Source organism: Acomys russatus, chromosome 19 (genome assembly GCF_903995435.1).
Source record: "Acomys russatus chromosome 19, mAcoRus1.1, whole genome shotgun sequence".
NCBI lineage: Eukaryota > Metazoa > Chordata > Mammalia > Rodentia > Muridae > Acomys > Acomys russatus.
Genome location: NC_067155.1, coordinates 17,567,332 through 17,581,599, shown reverse-complemented (window position 1 = coordinate 17,581,599; position 14,268 = coordinate 17,567,332). Strand labels below are relative to the sequence as shown.

General features: G+C 53.3%; 1 protein-coding gene across 1 annotated transcript in view; it reads right to left on the bottom strand.

Moving 5' to 3' along the window:
- Positions 1 to 2,632: 2,632 nt before the first annotated feature.
- LOC127203868 (IgGFc-binding protein-like) overlaps positions 2,633 to 14,268 on the bottom strand; it is a 37,097-nt gene continuing 25,461 nt past the window's right edge. Inside the window, exons 12-18 of the mRNA XM_051162777.1 lie at positions 13,602 to 14,218; positions 12,540 to 13,083; positions 11,017 to 11,588; positions 10,128 to 10,701; positions 7,188 to 7,387; positions 4,194 to 4,577; positions 2,633 to 2,911 (exon numbers count right to left, since the gene is read on the bottom strand). Of these exons, the coding sequence (XP_051018734.1) occupies positions 2,651 to 2,911; positions 4,194 to 4,577; positions 7,188 to 7,387; positions 10,128 to 10,701; positions 11,017 to 11,588; positions 12,540 to 13,083; positions 13,602 to 14,218 (3,152 nt within the window). The 3' untranslated portion in view covers positions 2,633 to 2,650. The remainder of the gene's footprint in view (positions 2,912 to 4,193; positions 4,578 to 7,187; positions 7,388 to 10,127; positions 10,702 to 11,016; positions 11,589 to 12,539; positions 13,084 to 13,601; positions 14,219 to 14,268) is intronic.

The following is a 14,268-nucleotide window of genomic DNA, read 5'->3' as shown; positions in this document are numbered from 1 at the left end:
ATTTGGATACTACCTAAGCCCACCTGTGCCTGGCCAAGCAAACACTTTTTTGACCGTTATGAAAACTCTTTTATGATATTGTATTTCTTTCTCTTACAAGCTAATGCATCTGTCTCTGAGTGAATGGGGGGGGGGCGGGGCAGTCCACTTTCTGCTTAGGATCTCCTCTGTGACCACTCGGAGGAATAGCACCACAGGCCCCGCTCGGTGCCTGCTTCTTTCAGCGGCTACCCTGGTTTGGTTCTTCCAGAATTCAACAGATTGTGCTTCGGGTGGTCACACAATGAAGACATTGATCCATCTTTCCTGGGCCAAATCTCAAGATCATACTCAGCAGTAGATCAAATGAGACAAAATATCTGCAGGATTTTCCAGCCAGCAAAATAAACATCTATCTACACCAACAAGCCTCCATATCTGACTGTCTTGTTACCAACCGAGACAGCAAAGGCCACTGGGTCGGTAGGTAGGTAGGGTCTGTGTCCATCCTTAGCCTTAAGAAGTTACTGAAGAGACTTCTACTTTGCCCTCTTATAAAAATATAAGGGTCCATATTTGAGGGAGGAAGTGAGACTAGGTAGGCAGGGGTTTAGACATGGCAGATGGCAGAAGAAACTGCAACTGTGTCTTGGAGGCTATGGCTACTGATTGTCAAAATGTCCCTTGGTGATTGAGCGTCCTTGAAGCTACAGTTAAGTCCTTCCCACTACACCAGAAACAAAGGCGTCAGGGAATCTCCCAGGGTCCACATGTGCACGCTAGCGGAGGACCAGCTTCAGCAAAGGACCCTGGCTCCGCTATAATGCAATGTGCATCGCAGCTTTGTCCTCCGGCATCCCTAGAGCTCTTCAGGAAAATCCAAGGAACAAATACCTTAGAGGGAGAAATGGCTGCACCAGGATTTGGGAGAGAAGAAAAGGTCATTTCATTCTCACAAATATCCGCTTATGTTATAAGTATTTATTAAAAACTCCTCACAGCAGCAACAAACCCACCATCTCTTGCTGCGGCCCCGCTTCAGGCCACCTCTCTCTAAGCACTTTGATGCATGGTCATCACTTGGCTTTGCCAAATATGCACAATTTTAACGTTTCTCAGCTGGACTATTTCCCTTTAAAAAGAAAGGACTGTCTCTCTAAGTGCGGTAACAGAGTCCCTGGTCCGAAGGCCACCTCTGAACACTGTGTTTGAGGCTGAGCCATGAACACGTGGCCGTTTGAGGGACATCTCATACCCAAACAGCGACCCCTCCCGAAGCTTCTTCGCACTCTGCTGTAACCACCCCTTGCTCCCCTTTAAATGCTTGGCCTTCCATCCCACCCTGCCAGACAGTAGCAATTTAATTCCCCTCCAGCCTCTCCTTCACTGCGCAGGCAGAAGGGATGAGACTCCCCAGCCCTGGCTCCTCAGTGCTGTGTCAGTGTCCTTTCTCCCTCGTCCCTTAAATTCTAATACTGAAGTCCACAGCGCTGGAGAAAGATGTACTTCCACCCTTGTAATTATCATCAGTAACTCCCAGGCTTTCCCAACACAGTCCTCCAACTATCAGCTCTCGAACTGCAGCCGGTCCCATCTTCCATTAAGCTGTCCCCAAACTCAAGGCCCTGCACCTCCTTATGCCCACGCTGCCCTCAGGACGCCCCGAGATCTCCACCTGGCATCATCACACAACTTCCCTCACACCCTCAGACTGGAAACTGAGTCCAGCTCTCCACCAACTCTGTCCCAGCAACTTAGACGCTGCTGAGCGTAGAGTGATACTCACAGGGCGAGCTCACAATGGAACTCCCTGAAAGAAAATGTTGCACTGACTGTCATTATTTCATCTCCATTTCTTGGCTTTGTTCCAATAGGACTTTTCCTTTCGTCAGTTCACCAAAAGTTATGAAAGATCTCCCTGTTACTAAACCAGTGGTGTGCATTCTGTGATCCGAATAACTAGCAGCACTTGACTTGGCTTTCAATGGCCTCCATCAATTTCTCTGTTCATTTTTTCCTTATTGATTGGATTCGGGAATTAAATCCTCACTGTAACTCTGTGAGAAAACGCCAGCCTGCCTTCTACTTAAAGGTGATGAAACCAAGTGAGAGAGAAACCGGGCAGCTCACCAGGCTTATCAATGGCAAAGCTGGAGTTTGTCTGTCTGTCTGTCTCTGTCCACCTCCCACCTCTTCCCCCATCCAGTCATGCATCGTTTCATCCATCTGCTCCTCCACCTCCCCAGGGCTTCTCCCACTCTGCCCACCCGATTCTGCCTCTGCTCACGCACCCACACGCACAGACAGCTGTCCTCTTCGCACAGGGACTCATCTCCACCCACGAATCCCACAGTGGGGAGAGAACCGGGGGAGACAACAGGAGGCAGACACACTGGCGTGCAACGTGGGTCTATATATTTACTCAATGCTTTCAGACTGGGCCTCAGTGGCTCAGCAGAGGGGAGGGACAGGGAAGGGACACACGGGGCATCCGTCAGTCACTGTAACTTCTGGGAGGCAGCAGGTCTTGAAGTCTTCATTGCCACCGGTGACTGATCAGTTGGAACTGCAAGAGACAGATGCTTAGCCCTTCATCCTGCACACTAAGCAGCTACCCACCCGCACTCCCTCCTTGCCTCGCTCCCAGAGGCCTGGCTTCTGCCCTCCGTCCTCACCATGGGGAGAAGTCCTGCGCCCTCCAGTTCTCCATGGATGTCTGCACATCATTAGCCTGGTCCCCATCAAAGTTTCCACAGGCTCCACACAGCATGGCTGCATGGCTGTCACTGACCATCACATCCAGGTGCCCATCTTTTCCAAGCCACACCTGGACGCCAGCCTTCTGGTGGACAAGCATGGAACCATCGGGCAGCCTCCTCACAGACACAGATGTTAACACGTTAGCTGGGAGGTCCACGCGGAGACCGTTCACCTGGTGGGGGGAGGGGGATGACAAGTGAGACTTGAGTGGCAGAGCCGCTGAGGGGCCACCAAGGCTGGAGTCCTCATGCACAAGGACCAATCAAGCAGGAGGGGCAGGTGCTGGACGGGATGGGCCCTGGAGAGGAGGGTTAGGAGGAGGACGGACAAGTAAGAAGACAGCTGGAGCCGTGTGGACGCTCAGCTCACTGTGCATGCTAATGCTTTTCTAATATAAAGTTAAATCAGTCAGTTAATATACGTGCCCATGCCCTGATACAAGTGTGGAGGTCAGTTGGCGACTTGTGGGAACTGGTTCCCTCCATCCACCCTGCGAGTTCCAGGAATCAAATTCAGGTCCCATCGGGCTTCGATGGCTTGTTTCCCCACTATACCATTTCACTGACCCAATAATAACTTATTAATCTTCGGAGACTATCTTTCTGTATATGTTGATAAGGCTAGGAAGAAGAAGAGGAGGAGGAGGAGGAGAGGAAGGAGGAGGAAGAGGAGGAAGAGGAAGAGGAAGAAGGAGGAAGGCATGATCCAAAGCATCTCTACAACTTTCCAAGGCTGGGACAAAACACTTATGTTTCTTTACTGGACAGGGAAACAACCCAGGGATTCAAATCTTAAACTATTAAGTTATAGTTTTCAAAATAAAGGACCCTCCAGATTTCCTGTAAGTGACTGGACCGCTAACAAAAGACACATTATCAACTCTTTCCGTAGGGCTCGCGTCTGAATGGAGGCAACGGCCCTAGCAATGCAATGACCGTACGGAAATTTCCGGTTTCTTATCAAAGGCTGCAGACGCAGCAGCCTGGTGGTTGCTTTCCTGCTTCTGTCTGTTTTCCTTGATGGACTGAGCTTTCTGATGTTAGATTCCTGGGTGAAATTTCTTGTGAGGATGAAACTGGTCAGGTGATAAGTCGGAAACCTAGAGGTGTAAACTCCCGACAGTGTAACAGGGGTCTCTGGCTTTCCCAGATATGGAGCCAGTCCATTCCTTTTCCCCTAAGGACATTCGTGATTGGTTTCCTGTTACTGCCAGCCAGTGGGGTCTTGATTAAAACCAACAACAGAGCTATCCTGTCACTTGCGTGTAAGAGCTCGGGCCAAGGACAGGGGCCCAGGCTGACATATAGAGATGGGTACAAATCCAGGAAAAAAATGTAGAGATCTGAATGAAGAAAGCAGACCGAGAGGCCCCCAAGCAGGCGGGATGTAGGACACAGTGACAGGTAGAAGGACAGCCCAGAGAGGACATCCCTGCCCCCTGTGCCCAGGCTTACCCACACGCCCTTGCTTGGGATCACAGTCATCATCCCATCCTGGAAGAAGATGTGGACCTCGCCCATGATCTTTTCGTTGCCATGACAAGGCTCGACATCAGCAACCACACGGTACCAGGGCACGCTCTTCTGGAATCCAGGGCATCGAGAAGAAAGCTCGTAGACACCAGAGGAGCTGATGGTATTGTGAGCTCCATCAAAAGTAGTGAGGTTGGCACCCACAGACAGGGAGCAGAGACCACGGGCAGCATGGCAGTCCCGGACTCCTGCTTGGATCTCACAGACCTGGCCAGATGGGCAGCCAGCTGCATGGCATGTCAGGCCAGTGCTTGGGGAGCAAGAGCAGCGCTCGCTGCAGTCTGAGGCCATCAGCGAGGAGTTCACCTGCGCACAGAAAGGGATGGATGGTGTGAATTCACACAGAGGGGGAGCCACAGGAGTTCCCAGTAGGAAACGGCTTGGATGTCCTCTACCCAGGACTGTGATTTGTAAATAAGATACAGCAGTGACCTGGCTGTGCAGAGTTCATGGGCCTTGACATTCCTCCCCATCACTGCTCTGTCTCTGTCTCTGTCTCTGTCTCAGAGTGTGCCCAGTTACTATGCTCACAAGCCTGAGTTAGTCAGCTGGAGGATTAAAGACCCCTTGGAGATAATGTTGCCGATGCAGGCTAGCTGCGATGGTCTGAATATGGCTTGTCTACTTGAACCCACGCAAAAGTTCATTCTCCCAAAGCATTATATATATGAAGAGATTGGAAACTTCATGCTTAGAAGTGAGGACTTTGGGGAGTGACTAGATTAATAGAGTCACCAAGGTAGAACCCTCATGACTGAAACATGGTGGGTTTTCTCTTTGGCCCGGTGGCGTTTTAAGAATGGGGAGAGACCACACATTGGCAGGGCATACACATGCTCTTGCCATGGAATCATGAAACCAAGGGGGCTTCATGGGAGCCTGCACTATGAGTGCTGTTTACACTTCCAGTCTCCAAAACTGTGAGCCTCACAAAGCCATTTGCTCCACAGAGCGGCTTGCGTTAGGTGTTTTCTTACAGCAATGGAGCAAGAACATTAGTCTAGAAACCAAACCAACTTCATGTGACCAGTTGGGTGAGTAGGATGCACAAAAACAAAATAAGAAGGTGCCAGAACACTTGGCCCATTCTGGAAACACGGCATTATAAAGCAAACAGAACCGGCCTAAAGCAACACATTAGAAGTGATTTGTAACACTGCAAAAGCTAACTTTATATGTGGAGGCGGCCAGTGTGTCCCCACAGTACACAGCACAGAGGACACTGCCCTGGAGAAGCATTTCCTTGTGTAACAGCCCCCACCCCCAGATGGTAACACAACTGACGCCATGTTGGAGGCACCATTCTGACCTTAAAACCCAGTGCATAGGCCCCAACACCTGCCAAAAATGGAAACAAAGGCCTAATCCACCAAAGACCCCGTGCACAGTTTCAGAAAAGTCCCAAAAGGAGCTAACCTCCCTTTGGCTTTCGTAGTTCTGCGTCTTGCTAACTGAAGTGTGACAGCCAGGATGTGATTTGGGAACACAGGAGACGAAGGGCTCGAAGCTTCGGGGCTGAGAATGAGGACTTGGCTTTCAGCTTTGAGCGTGTCTACGTGGAGGGTCTCTGGAGGGCTCACCTCACCTCACAGCTCACTACCCTTCCCCTGTGTCTCTTCCCCCACCAGCGGCGCCTTCTCAATGCCTTTGACAGGCTGTCTCTCCTCTCACAGACCCACTGTGGCCGTGGGGTCTGCAGGTAGTTTTATCTCCCAGCTACTTTCACTATATGGTGATTTCATCAGATTTTGTGAAAACCAAAAAGAGACTCTGACCCTCAGTTGTCCCCTGGCCCAGAGAGAAGCAGTTAGCATAGAGGACTTTTCTGAAACAACTCATGAAACACGGTTAAAATCCACAGGTGAGATAACCGTGTTGAGTCAACATTGCTTTCCTGGTTTTGATAGCTGTCGTGTGCATCATATGAATGACTTCCCTTCTTTTTAAGCGTGAGGCTGGGAGGTGCAGGGAGGTGTTAAAAGAAGGGGAGCCCAGAAGCTGCTGACCTGACCTAAGGGACCCTGGATGGTCTCCAGCAGACAGTGAGACCCAAAAGGAAGGAAAGAAACGTTGGCTCCCCTTGCAATTGGTGCACATTCTCTGGGGTACAATTTCCCTGTAAAATGGGATGAACGGCAATCATATCTGTCTCCTTGGACTGTTACAAGTACAAAAGGAATTGACATTGGAAATGACTCACATTCACAGAGAGCTTTCAAAAAGCATCAGCAAGAACGTTACCTGCTAAATGCCAAAGCACGCTGGTGAGTGATTGGTAGCTGAGCCGCCCACTGCACTATCATAAAACTATTCTTTTTGCTGAATGGGATGCATGGTAGGATGAGGCTTACACTCTCTGGGTACCACCTGTCCTGAGTACCAGGTGCCTATGGAGCCAGGATGAAGAGGTGCAGAGACGCGAGGGTAGCGGAGGAGTGCCCCCACACCAAAAGACAGCAAATCACCATTCCTGGGACCAGGCATGCTAGCTTAAGTGGCAACATGTGTTTGCAGGGTTTATCCTGGTTCTGTGGGTGGGGGATCCCATGGGCACTCACAAAAGAACGATGCGGGGGAGATGTGTGTCACACAGAGAAGTGATGGCAGAGCCAGAGGGAGGGGCGGCCAAGGACGAGATTCTCCTCAGGATCCTCTCATGACAGTGTCCCCTTCCATGCCTTTGACATTAGTGTGGTGAGCCTGGTCTTTGAGTCCTGGCCTCCAAACTGTGGGGAACTAAGCTCTCTTGTTTTGACCTGCTGAGTCTGGGGTGACTTAGTACAGTGGCCACAGCTGGGAGCAGGTGATGCCCCCACCCCCGACCCCTATGTCCCAATCCTCGAACCCAGGGCACAACAGCTCTGAATGTCCCTCCAGCCCCTCCACCCACACGGCCCGCTTGGAGCCCCCACTCACCGGCATATATTGACCATTGTGGGAGCAGCCGCAGTCATGTGTGGGAATGCACACACCCTGGGAGAGCAGGAAGTGATCGTCACACTCACATCCTTCAAAGCATCGAGTGGTGCAGCCAGTGAGGCCAGAGAGCGCAGCACAGGAGCCCTGGCAGGAGCGTGTGCAGACAGAGTAGTGGCTGTGGGCAGGACACTGGAGAGCTGTGGGGAGAGAGGCGAGGTGGGTCGTGGGAGTTGTAATATGTCGGCTATCTGAATCTCAGGCCTGGGATGAGTGATTGTTTAATCTGGATGTACTGTCCAACAAACAAACAAATAAACAAACAAACAAACAAGCCTGTTGGTCCCCAGCTCCTGGGTTCATGACTGAGGGGCCTCTGACCTATTCAATGAACTCATTTTTGAATAGAATACCAGAAGACTGCAAAGCATTTGTTGAGAAAACCTAATAGTTGTGTGCAGTTCACTAGGGTTCTTTCTTGCCCCACGTTTTCCTTGTCTCTGATTCTCGGCCACCACGAAATGAACAGCTCTGTTTGTCATGTCCTCTCTCCCATGAACTGCCTCAGCACATGCTCCACTGACAGGCAGGCCAGCCCCCAACCTCCGCCGCCACACACACAGAAATCTGTGTGACCACAAACCAGAAGAAAGCCCATGTATTTCTCAGGGCCACAAGGAGCTAACCCAGAAGTTGCCATGGAGACGTGAGGCCCTTGCCGTGGCTGCTGCTGGCTATGTGGCTCGTGTGCTTTTAAACATGGTTTCTGGCAGGTGTTTGGGGAAAGCGGGAGAGCAAACCCTGGAACCCTGTGAGCGGGGCTTCCTGCCAGTTCCAGGGGGAGCTCAGAAGAGAAGGCTGACAAGATATCAGATCGCAGGCTTGAGAGAGGTCTGGAGTGAAAACCAAGAGTCTTTCGGAAACTGGAGTATCATTGGTGTTACACCCTGCCAAGGAATCCGTCTATATTTTGCCAACATCCAGAGAACTTGAAGATAAGGGAAATCATTTAATAGAGAACACGTCTAGGCAGCTCAGCAGTCTGCCAGTAGCTTGGCGTTCCTGGCTGGTTTAGTCGGATTTTATAGTTAGTATCAAGAACTGGATCAGAGCATAAATATTTGCCAAGTTTGCAAGGCTGGTCAGGAAAAGCCCATGTGGTCAGGGCTAAGAAAGGCATGGTTCCTCTAGGGAGCACAGGTACTAGATGAAAGCCAGGCATGTTGCACTTGGACATCGGTCACCGTGATCGGAGGATGTCTTGGGAATCATCAAGACCTGACAATCATGACCTGAGAGGGGAACACTTTTTCCCCTTGAGGAAACAGAGCAACTGGGGCACCTCATGCATACAGGCCACCTAGATGGCTGTTTCCCCCAGAGTTACTTCCACCATGCTCACTTGTCTGTCGAGGCACTCCGAGACCACTGCAGACATGGTCACGGGAGACTGACCTCTGACAACTGCTCGGGCTGGCGTCAGATGCTGAAGTCATCTGCATGGAGAGGAGTTTATGGGAATCAATGTGTTGTGCAGGAGTTACGGGGGGTTGGTGGCTTGTACCCGGATTTCAAAAATATTCCCGAGGGGCCAGGCAATTGTATCAGGGACAGGGTCGCTACGCGCTGTGGCTCTGAGAGGGTGGGGCGTGAGCTGTGACAATGAAGCTGAGGGTACCAGGGAGGTAGAGAGAGCAGGGGTGTGGAATGGACAGAGGAAGGCAGCAGGCAGGAAGGGGGAGGGGAGGGAGGGACAGGGAGCATGAAGCTTGCAGCTGGCAAGGCCTGTAGGCCAGGGACTCTCTAAGCTCTCTGGGGCTCGCACCATGCCAGTACTTACCCTGCTGGGTTTCGGTCTTACTTTGGTCCCCTCTCTCCCTTATACGTGCCCACCTTTTGTTTTTAGTGTAGGAGTGTGCACTGTGCTATACCACTCGTGTTGGGAACATGCCACTGTATTTTTCAGTTTGCAGAGGCTCACATGCAAGGGGCTGCACCAGGTCTCAGACAGGACTCTGGACTTGGACGGTTGCAGCACTCTGGGAACCGTAAAGGCTTTGGGAACTCTGTGGGGTGGGCTGCATACGGTTTTCACTGTTATGCACATACAGGTCTGTTGGGATCAAGGGTGGAGTGTAACAGTTTGGAGATGAACAGTTTTCCCCAAAGCGTATATGTTGAAGACTTGGTCTCCTTAGTGGTTGGATCATTGACTGGTACCTGAGTCACAAATGCTCTGGCTTTATCGATGGCTAATCCACTGGTGGATATGTAGTTTCACGGTATTACTGGGTGCAGATGGATATATTTGGAGGTTGGGCTTGATGGAAGGTCAGCTAGAACGTGCCTCTCAAGACTATCTATGGCCTGCTGCCCACTTCTATCTCTGTGCCTGTCTCTGTTATCACTATCTCTTTACAGCTTCCTGGTGGCAGTGAAGTGACACACGCCTACCACAATCTTGTCCTCCATCAGGCCCAAGGGGGCTTTCACTTACCGTGAGCAGAAACGTCTGAAGCCCCAAGCCGACATAAACCCTCAGAGCCTGTTTCCTTCAAGCATTTGCCTAATGCCTTTGCCTACGGCTCCCATCCCACTGGAGCATCGACCTGATTTTCTCAGCGAGCCCGACTCACTTTAGCTGTTGCTGTTTATACTGGTGGACGTGAGCTTTTCAGTGCAGCTTCTCCCGTGCTTGTGACCTCTGCAATATTGTGTTAGGTTTTTGTGCCAGCTGGGGAGAGTGGACTCGTGACTGGAATCCAAGACCCCAGAGCCAGAAGGAGAGCCATAGAGGATGCTGGGGCAGAGCTAGAGGAAGCCCTGTCATAGGCGGGGACTTCCCCTGAGCAGCAGACAGGGAAGGAGGGCCTGACAGGGGCGCACGGGGGTGGGGTGAGGGGGTGGCGGGGTGTCGCACGGGGGCCCATAGACACTCACGGCAGAAGCTGTCTGTTCTCCAGGGCTTCACTGTGGCACCAGCTGCCTGACAGGCTGCAGTATAGGCTGCCAGGCTCCGGCAGAGATAGGCTTTATCGCCCTTGTGGGCACACATGTCATACACGCATTGACGGAAGTATTCCAAGGGACTCAGGACCTTGTGGCAGGCTGCAAAGGGGCCTTGGGGGTTCCGGATCATCCCGCAGGCTTCATTCCTCTCATATTTCTGTGTCTCCTCTGCCAAGCACACAGGGCAGCCCTGGGGCCCACAGCCTTCACCACAGCCCAGGGAGGAGCCGGGAGCTCGCCAGGCAGCTCCGAAGGCCTCCACGCTGGGGGCTGCCGCTCCACTGGGCAGCACAAAGTCATCGCTCCAGTTTCCGTTGAAGTTCCCACAGAGGCCACAGAGACGCCCCCGGAAGGGACTAGGGATGGACATGAGGACGTGGTGGTCACCGTCAAAGAGAACCTTCATCCCCTTGTCTGTCTGCAGGATCATGTTTCGGCCTTCAGCAGTCACACTCACGTGGCCTACAGCCACAGGCAGGGCCACGGCTTCACCATCCACGGTCACCTGGGTGGAAGGGTCAGTTAGGACGAGGGTGACAGCCCCTCAGCTTAAGGTAGGTACTCATAGCTCCTGTATAGAGCATTGTCTATCTCAGGCCTTCTTGGACTAGAAGCAGATCCTGTTAAACTCCCAGGCTGGGGCCATGTCTATACTAAACTCCTAGGTGGCACCTTTACCCACATACCCAGGACTCTCAGGAGAGCTCTCTGCTATTCCTACACTTGGGAGTTTGTCGAGGTCCCCTGAGACTCTATAGGATGAGGCCCAGGTGGGGGCCATCTCCCTATCAGAACTATGGGCAGGGTCGTATGCACTCACCTGTGGTCCTTGAGCCAGGCCCACAACCTGGCCTGCCACAGTCACCACCACTCGCTGGGGGTCTCCAGCCGAGTTCTTCTCAAGGACAATGGAAAAGTCCTCATCACCAGGTTTTGGGTGACAGACACTGGCCAAGACATATGAGCAGGAGCCATGAAGGTCATACACCCGTCCATCAAGGGTGACATAATGGACGCCGCCGTTGGCCAGGCAGTGGCCACAACCGGACGGATGGCAAGCTTGAATTCCGTTCTCCACCCGGCACTCTTCATAGGGCTCACAGTCTGCACCTTCCTGGCAGCTGACCTCACCGCCTGGCCCGCACTCACAGAGCCGCTCACACTCGGGGCCTGGGTAGAAGGTGGCACCTAGCAGGTGGTAGCGTCCTTCGTAGAGGCAGCCGCACTGGCCCACGGGCACACAGGTGTCACCACTCAGCACGAAGCCAGCATCACAGACACAGCCCTCACGGCAGGTGGATTCACAGCCCTCGGGGGCTGAGAGGGTCGGGCAGCTCACAGGGCAGGAGTCACCACAGAGCTGGTAGTGACTGTTGGCAGGGCACTGAAACGCTGTGGAGAGACAAGGAAGAGTCGGGCAAGAGGCAATGGCGGGATCAGGACGGGAGCGTGGGTGGGAGAGACTGACTGAGGCTACCTGGTGCCTCGGGCTTGGCCTGGGACTTGACCTAGAACATGTGACCGGAGCAGTGACATGTGATTCCGCGTGTGGGGCATGACCAGGTCTCCTGAGAAGGGTTGTCACCCTGGCAAGTACTCCTAAAGCAGGTGACTGTCTGGGGGATATGACCACATGCAACTGCCCAGAACGGTCTAGGCTGCATGGTGTGAGTGTGACTAGAGACCCATGTGTGTGGGAGACCAGTGAGCCTGACTGAAGACAGTGCCAGGATGGCTGGAGCACCCGCTGCTCTTTCAGACATGCTCTGTTACAGGATGCTAGTGTGTGTGTGTGTGTGTGTGTGTGTGTGTGTGTGATTGGCTGACACTGATGGGGTGGGCCTGATCCAACAGATCTGCCTGAAAGAGCTACCCCACAACCTCCTGACTCAGTCCACTTGGATCTGCCGGGAACAGGTCCTGATTGCAGCCAAGCATGTCTGATGTCTGGACAGCATGTGGCAGGTGGTGTAAGGCCTCCCCAGATACCACTGGGCTATCCGACCACTCCTGTATGCCTAGCTCTATCCAGTGTGGGCTTGTGACCAGGTGGCACTCGCTTGGCCTCTCACAGGGGTTCCTTGCTGAGTAACTGTCACTGGGTCATATCCAAGTCTACCAGGAACATGAACCTCCAGAGTGGGCTGCATCCAGGGTTTCTGACTTCGGGTTGCACCTGGGTTCCCCCTACCCCACTGGTATTAGTGCCAGGGCGTGTCTCTGACAGGAGACAGTGGGGATGGACCTTGAGATTCACTGAAGCAACAGGGCTCTTGTCTTAGAGCCCCTGAAATGCATTGGGGGAGACCCTGTCTGTGTGGAGCTGCACAGGTCGGTACTCACGACAGAAGTCTGGCTTCCTCCACTCTTCAAGTTGGGCCCCGGCAGCCTGACAAGCTGCCACATAGGTGGCCACAGCAGGACAGAGGCCTCCTGGATGGCCCTGAACCTGACAGGCATCCAGCAAGCAAGCCTCAAAGTACTGTGTGGGTGGCACAAGGCTGTGGCAGGGTGCTAGCGGGCCTTTGGGGTCCGAGATTATGCCGCAGGCGTCGGGGCCACGGAAGGGCTCCTGTTGCTCAGGTGTGCAGGGCTGTGGGCAGGGCCCAGGCTGGCACTGATCACAGCCTGGTGTTCCTCCCACCTGCCAGCCCTCAGGTTTGCCACCCACTGCTGTGAGGTCGTCGCTGGGATCTTTGTTGTAGTTTCCGCACAGGCCACAGAGGGCGCCTGCATAGGCTGCAGGCACGTGCAGGCGCAGGAAACTGTTTCCATCAAAAGCCAAGGAGATCCCTGAGGCAGTGTTCACCACAGTATCTGCTCCACTTAAGTAAACGCTCAGCTGCTGGTCCACGTGGAAAGGCAGAGCAACGAACTCCCCGTTCACCTGTGGGTTGGGGAGAGGGTGAGAGGTGAGAGGCACTGATAATTTTGCAAATGATTCCATGACTTAAGCGATATGGTCTCCAAAATAGCTTTCTTCCCCCGCTACTGTAAAAGGAGAAATGTGGAGTCATGGACTGTTTTTTATTTTGTTTAAATTGTTTGTTTTTGTCCCCTGTAGCAGGGAAGGACTATTGTGGCTGTTGCAAGTCTCCACAGCCTTCCTACCTCAGTCTCTGACAGCTGGATTACCAGATGCGACCCACCCTCATCAGACCATGTCCTTGGCTTTTAGTGTTAGCCCGAAGCAGGCATTTTCTGACAAGCCACCCTGCAGAGGAATGCTGGAAGGCTGAGCCTGGGGAAGCCAGCGGCTTGCAGCCTTCCTGCTGCCACAGGCTGGGCGCTGAACCAGCTTCTGCTCCTGCCAAGCTGGGAAAGGCGCTCCGGGCAATGGTCACCTCATTCTCTCCTGCACAGCAGAGGCTGGGATGGCTTCTGTGTGGCCCACAGCCCACTCACCTGTAGCTTCCGTGGCCACTGGGCACTGAGGGTCAGTCTGAGGCCATAGATATGCAGAGTCACACTGCGGGTGTAGCTGACAGCCTGGCTGCCCCTGTGCTCATTAACCACAGTGACATTGAAGTATTCGGTCCCCGAGGGTGGTGCATGGCAGGGTGCGCTCAGGAGGTACTCGCAGGTGCCTTGGAAGTCAAACCGGTGACCATCGAGGGTGACATAATGGGGATCACCCCAGGCTTGGCACTCAGCTGTGCTTGTAGGTTGGCAGCCTAGCTGGCCAGAGGGCAACAAGGCACACTCCTCACCCAGCCCACAGCTGGCCGATTCACAGACTAAGGAGTCACCTCCAGGTCCACAGCGACACCTCTCAGAGCAGGTGGCATCAGTCCAAAACTCAGTGCCTGCTTCGTGGTATGTGCCATTGACCCAGCAGCCACAGCCGCTGTCCAAGGGAACACACTGCTCGGCGCTCAAGACGAAGCCCTGGTCACACTGGCATCCCTCCACACAGGGCCCGTCACACACAGGTGGGGTTGTGTGGCGTGCTGGGGGTGGGCAGCTGGCTGGGCAGGGTGGGCCACAGAGCTCATAGTGGCTGTTGTCAGGGCAGGAGATCTCTGTGGGGAGATGAAGGGAGGGAGAGACGCCGTGGTGTTGGAGTGGAGGG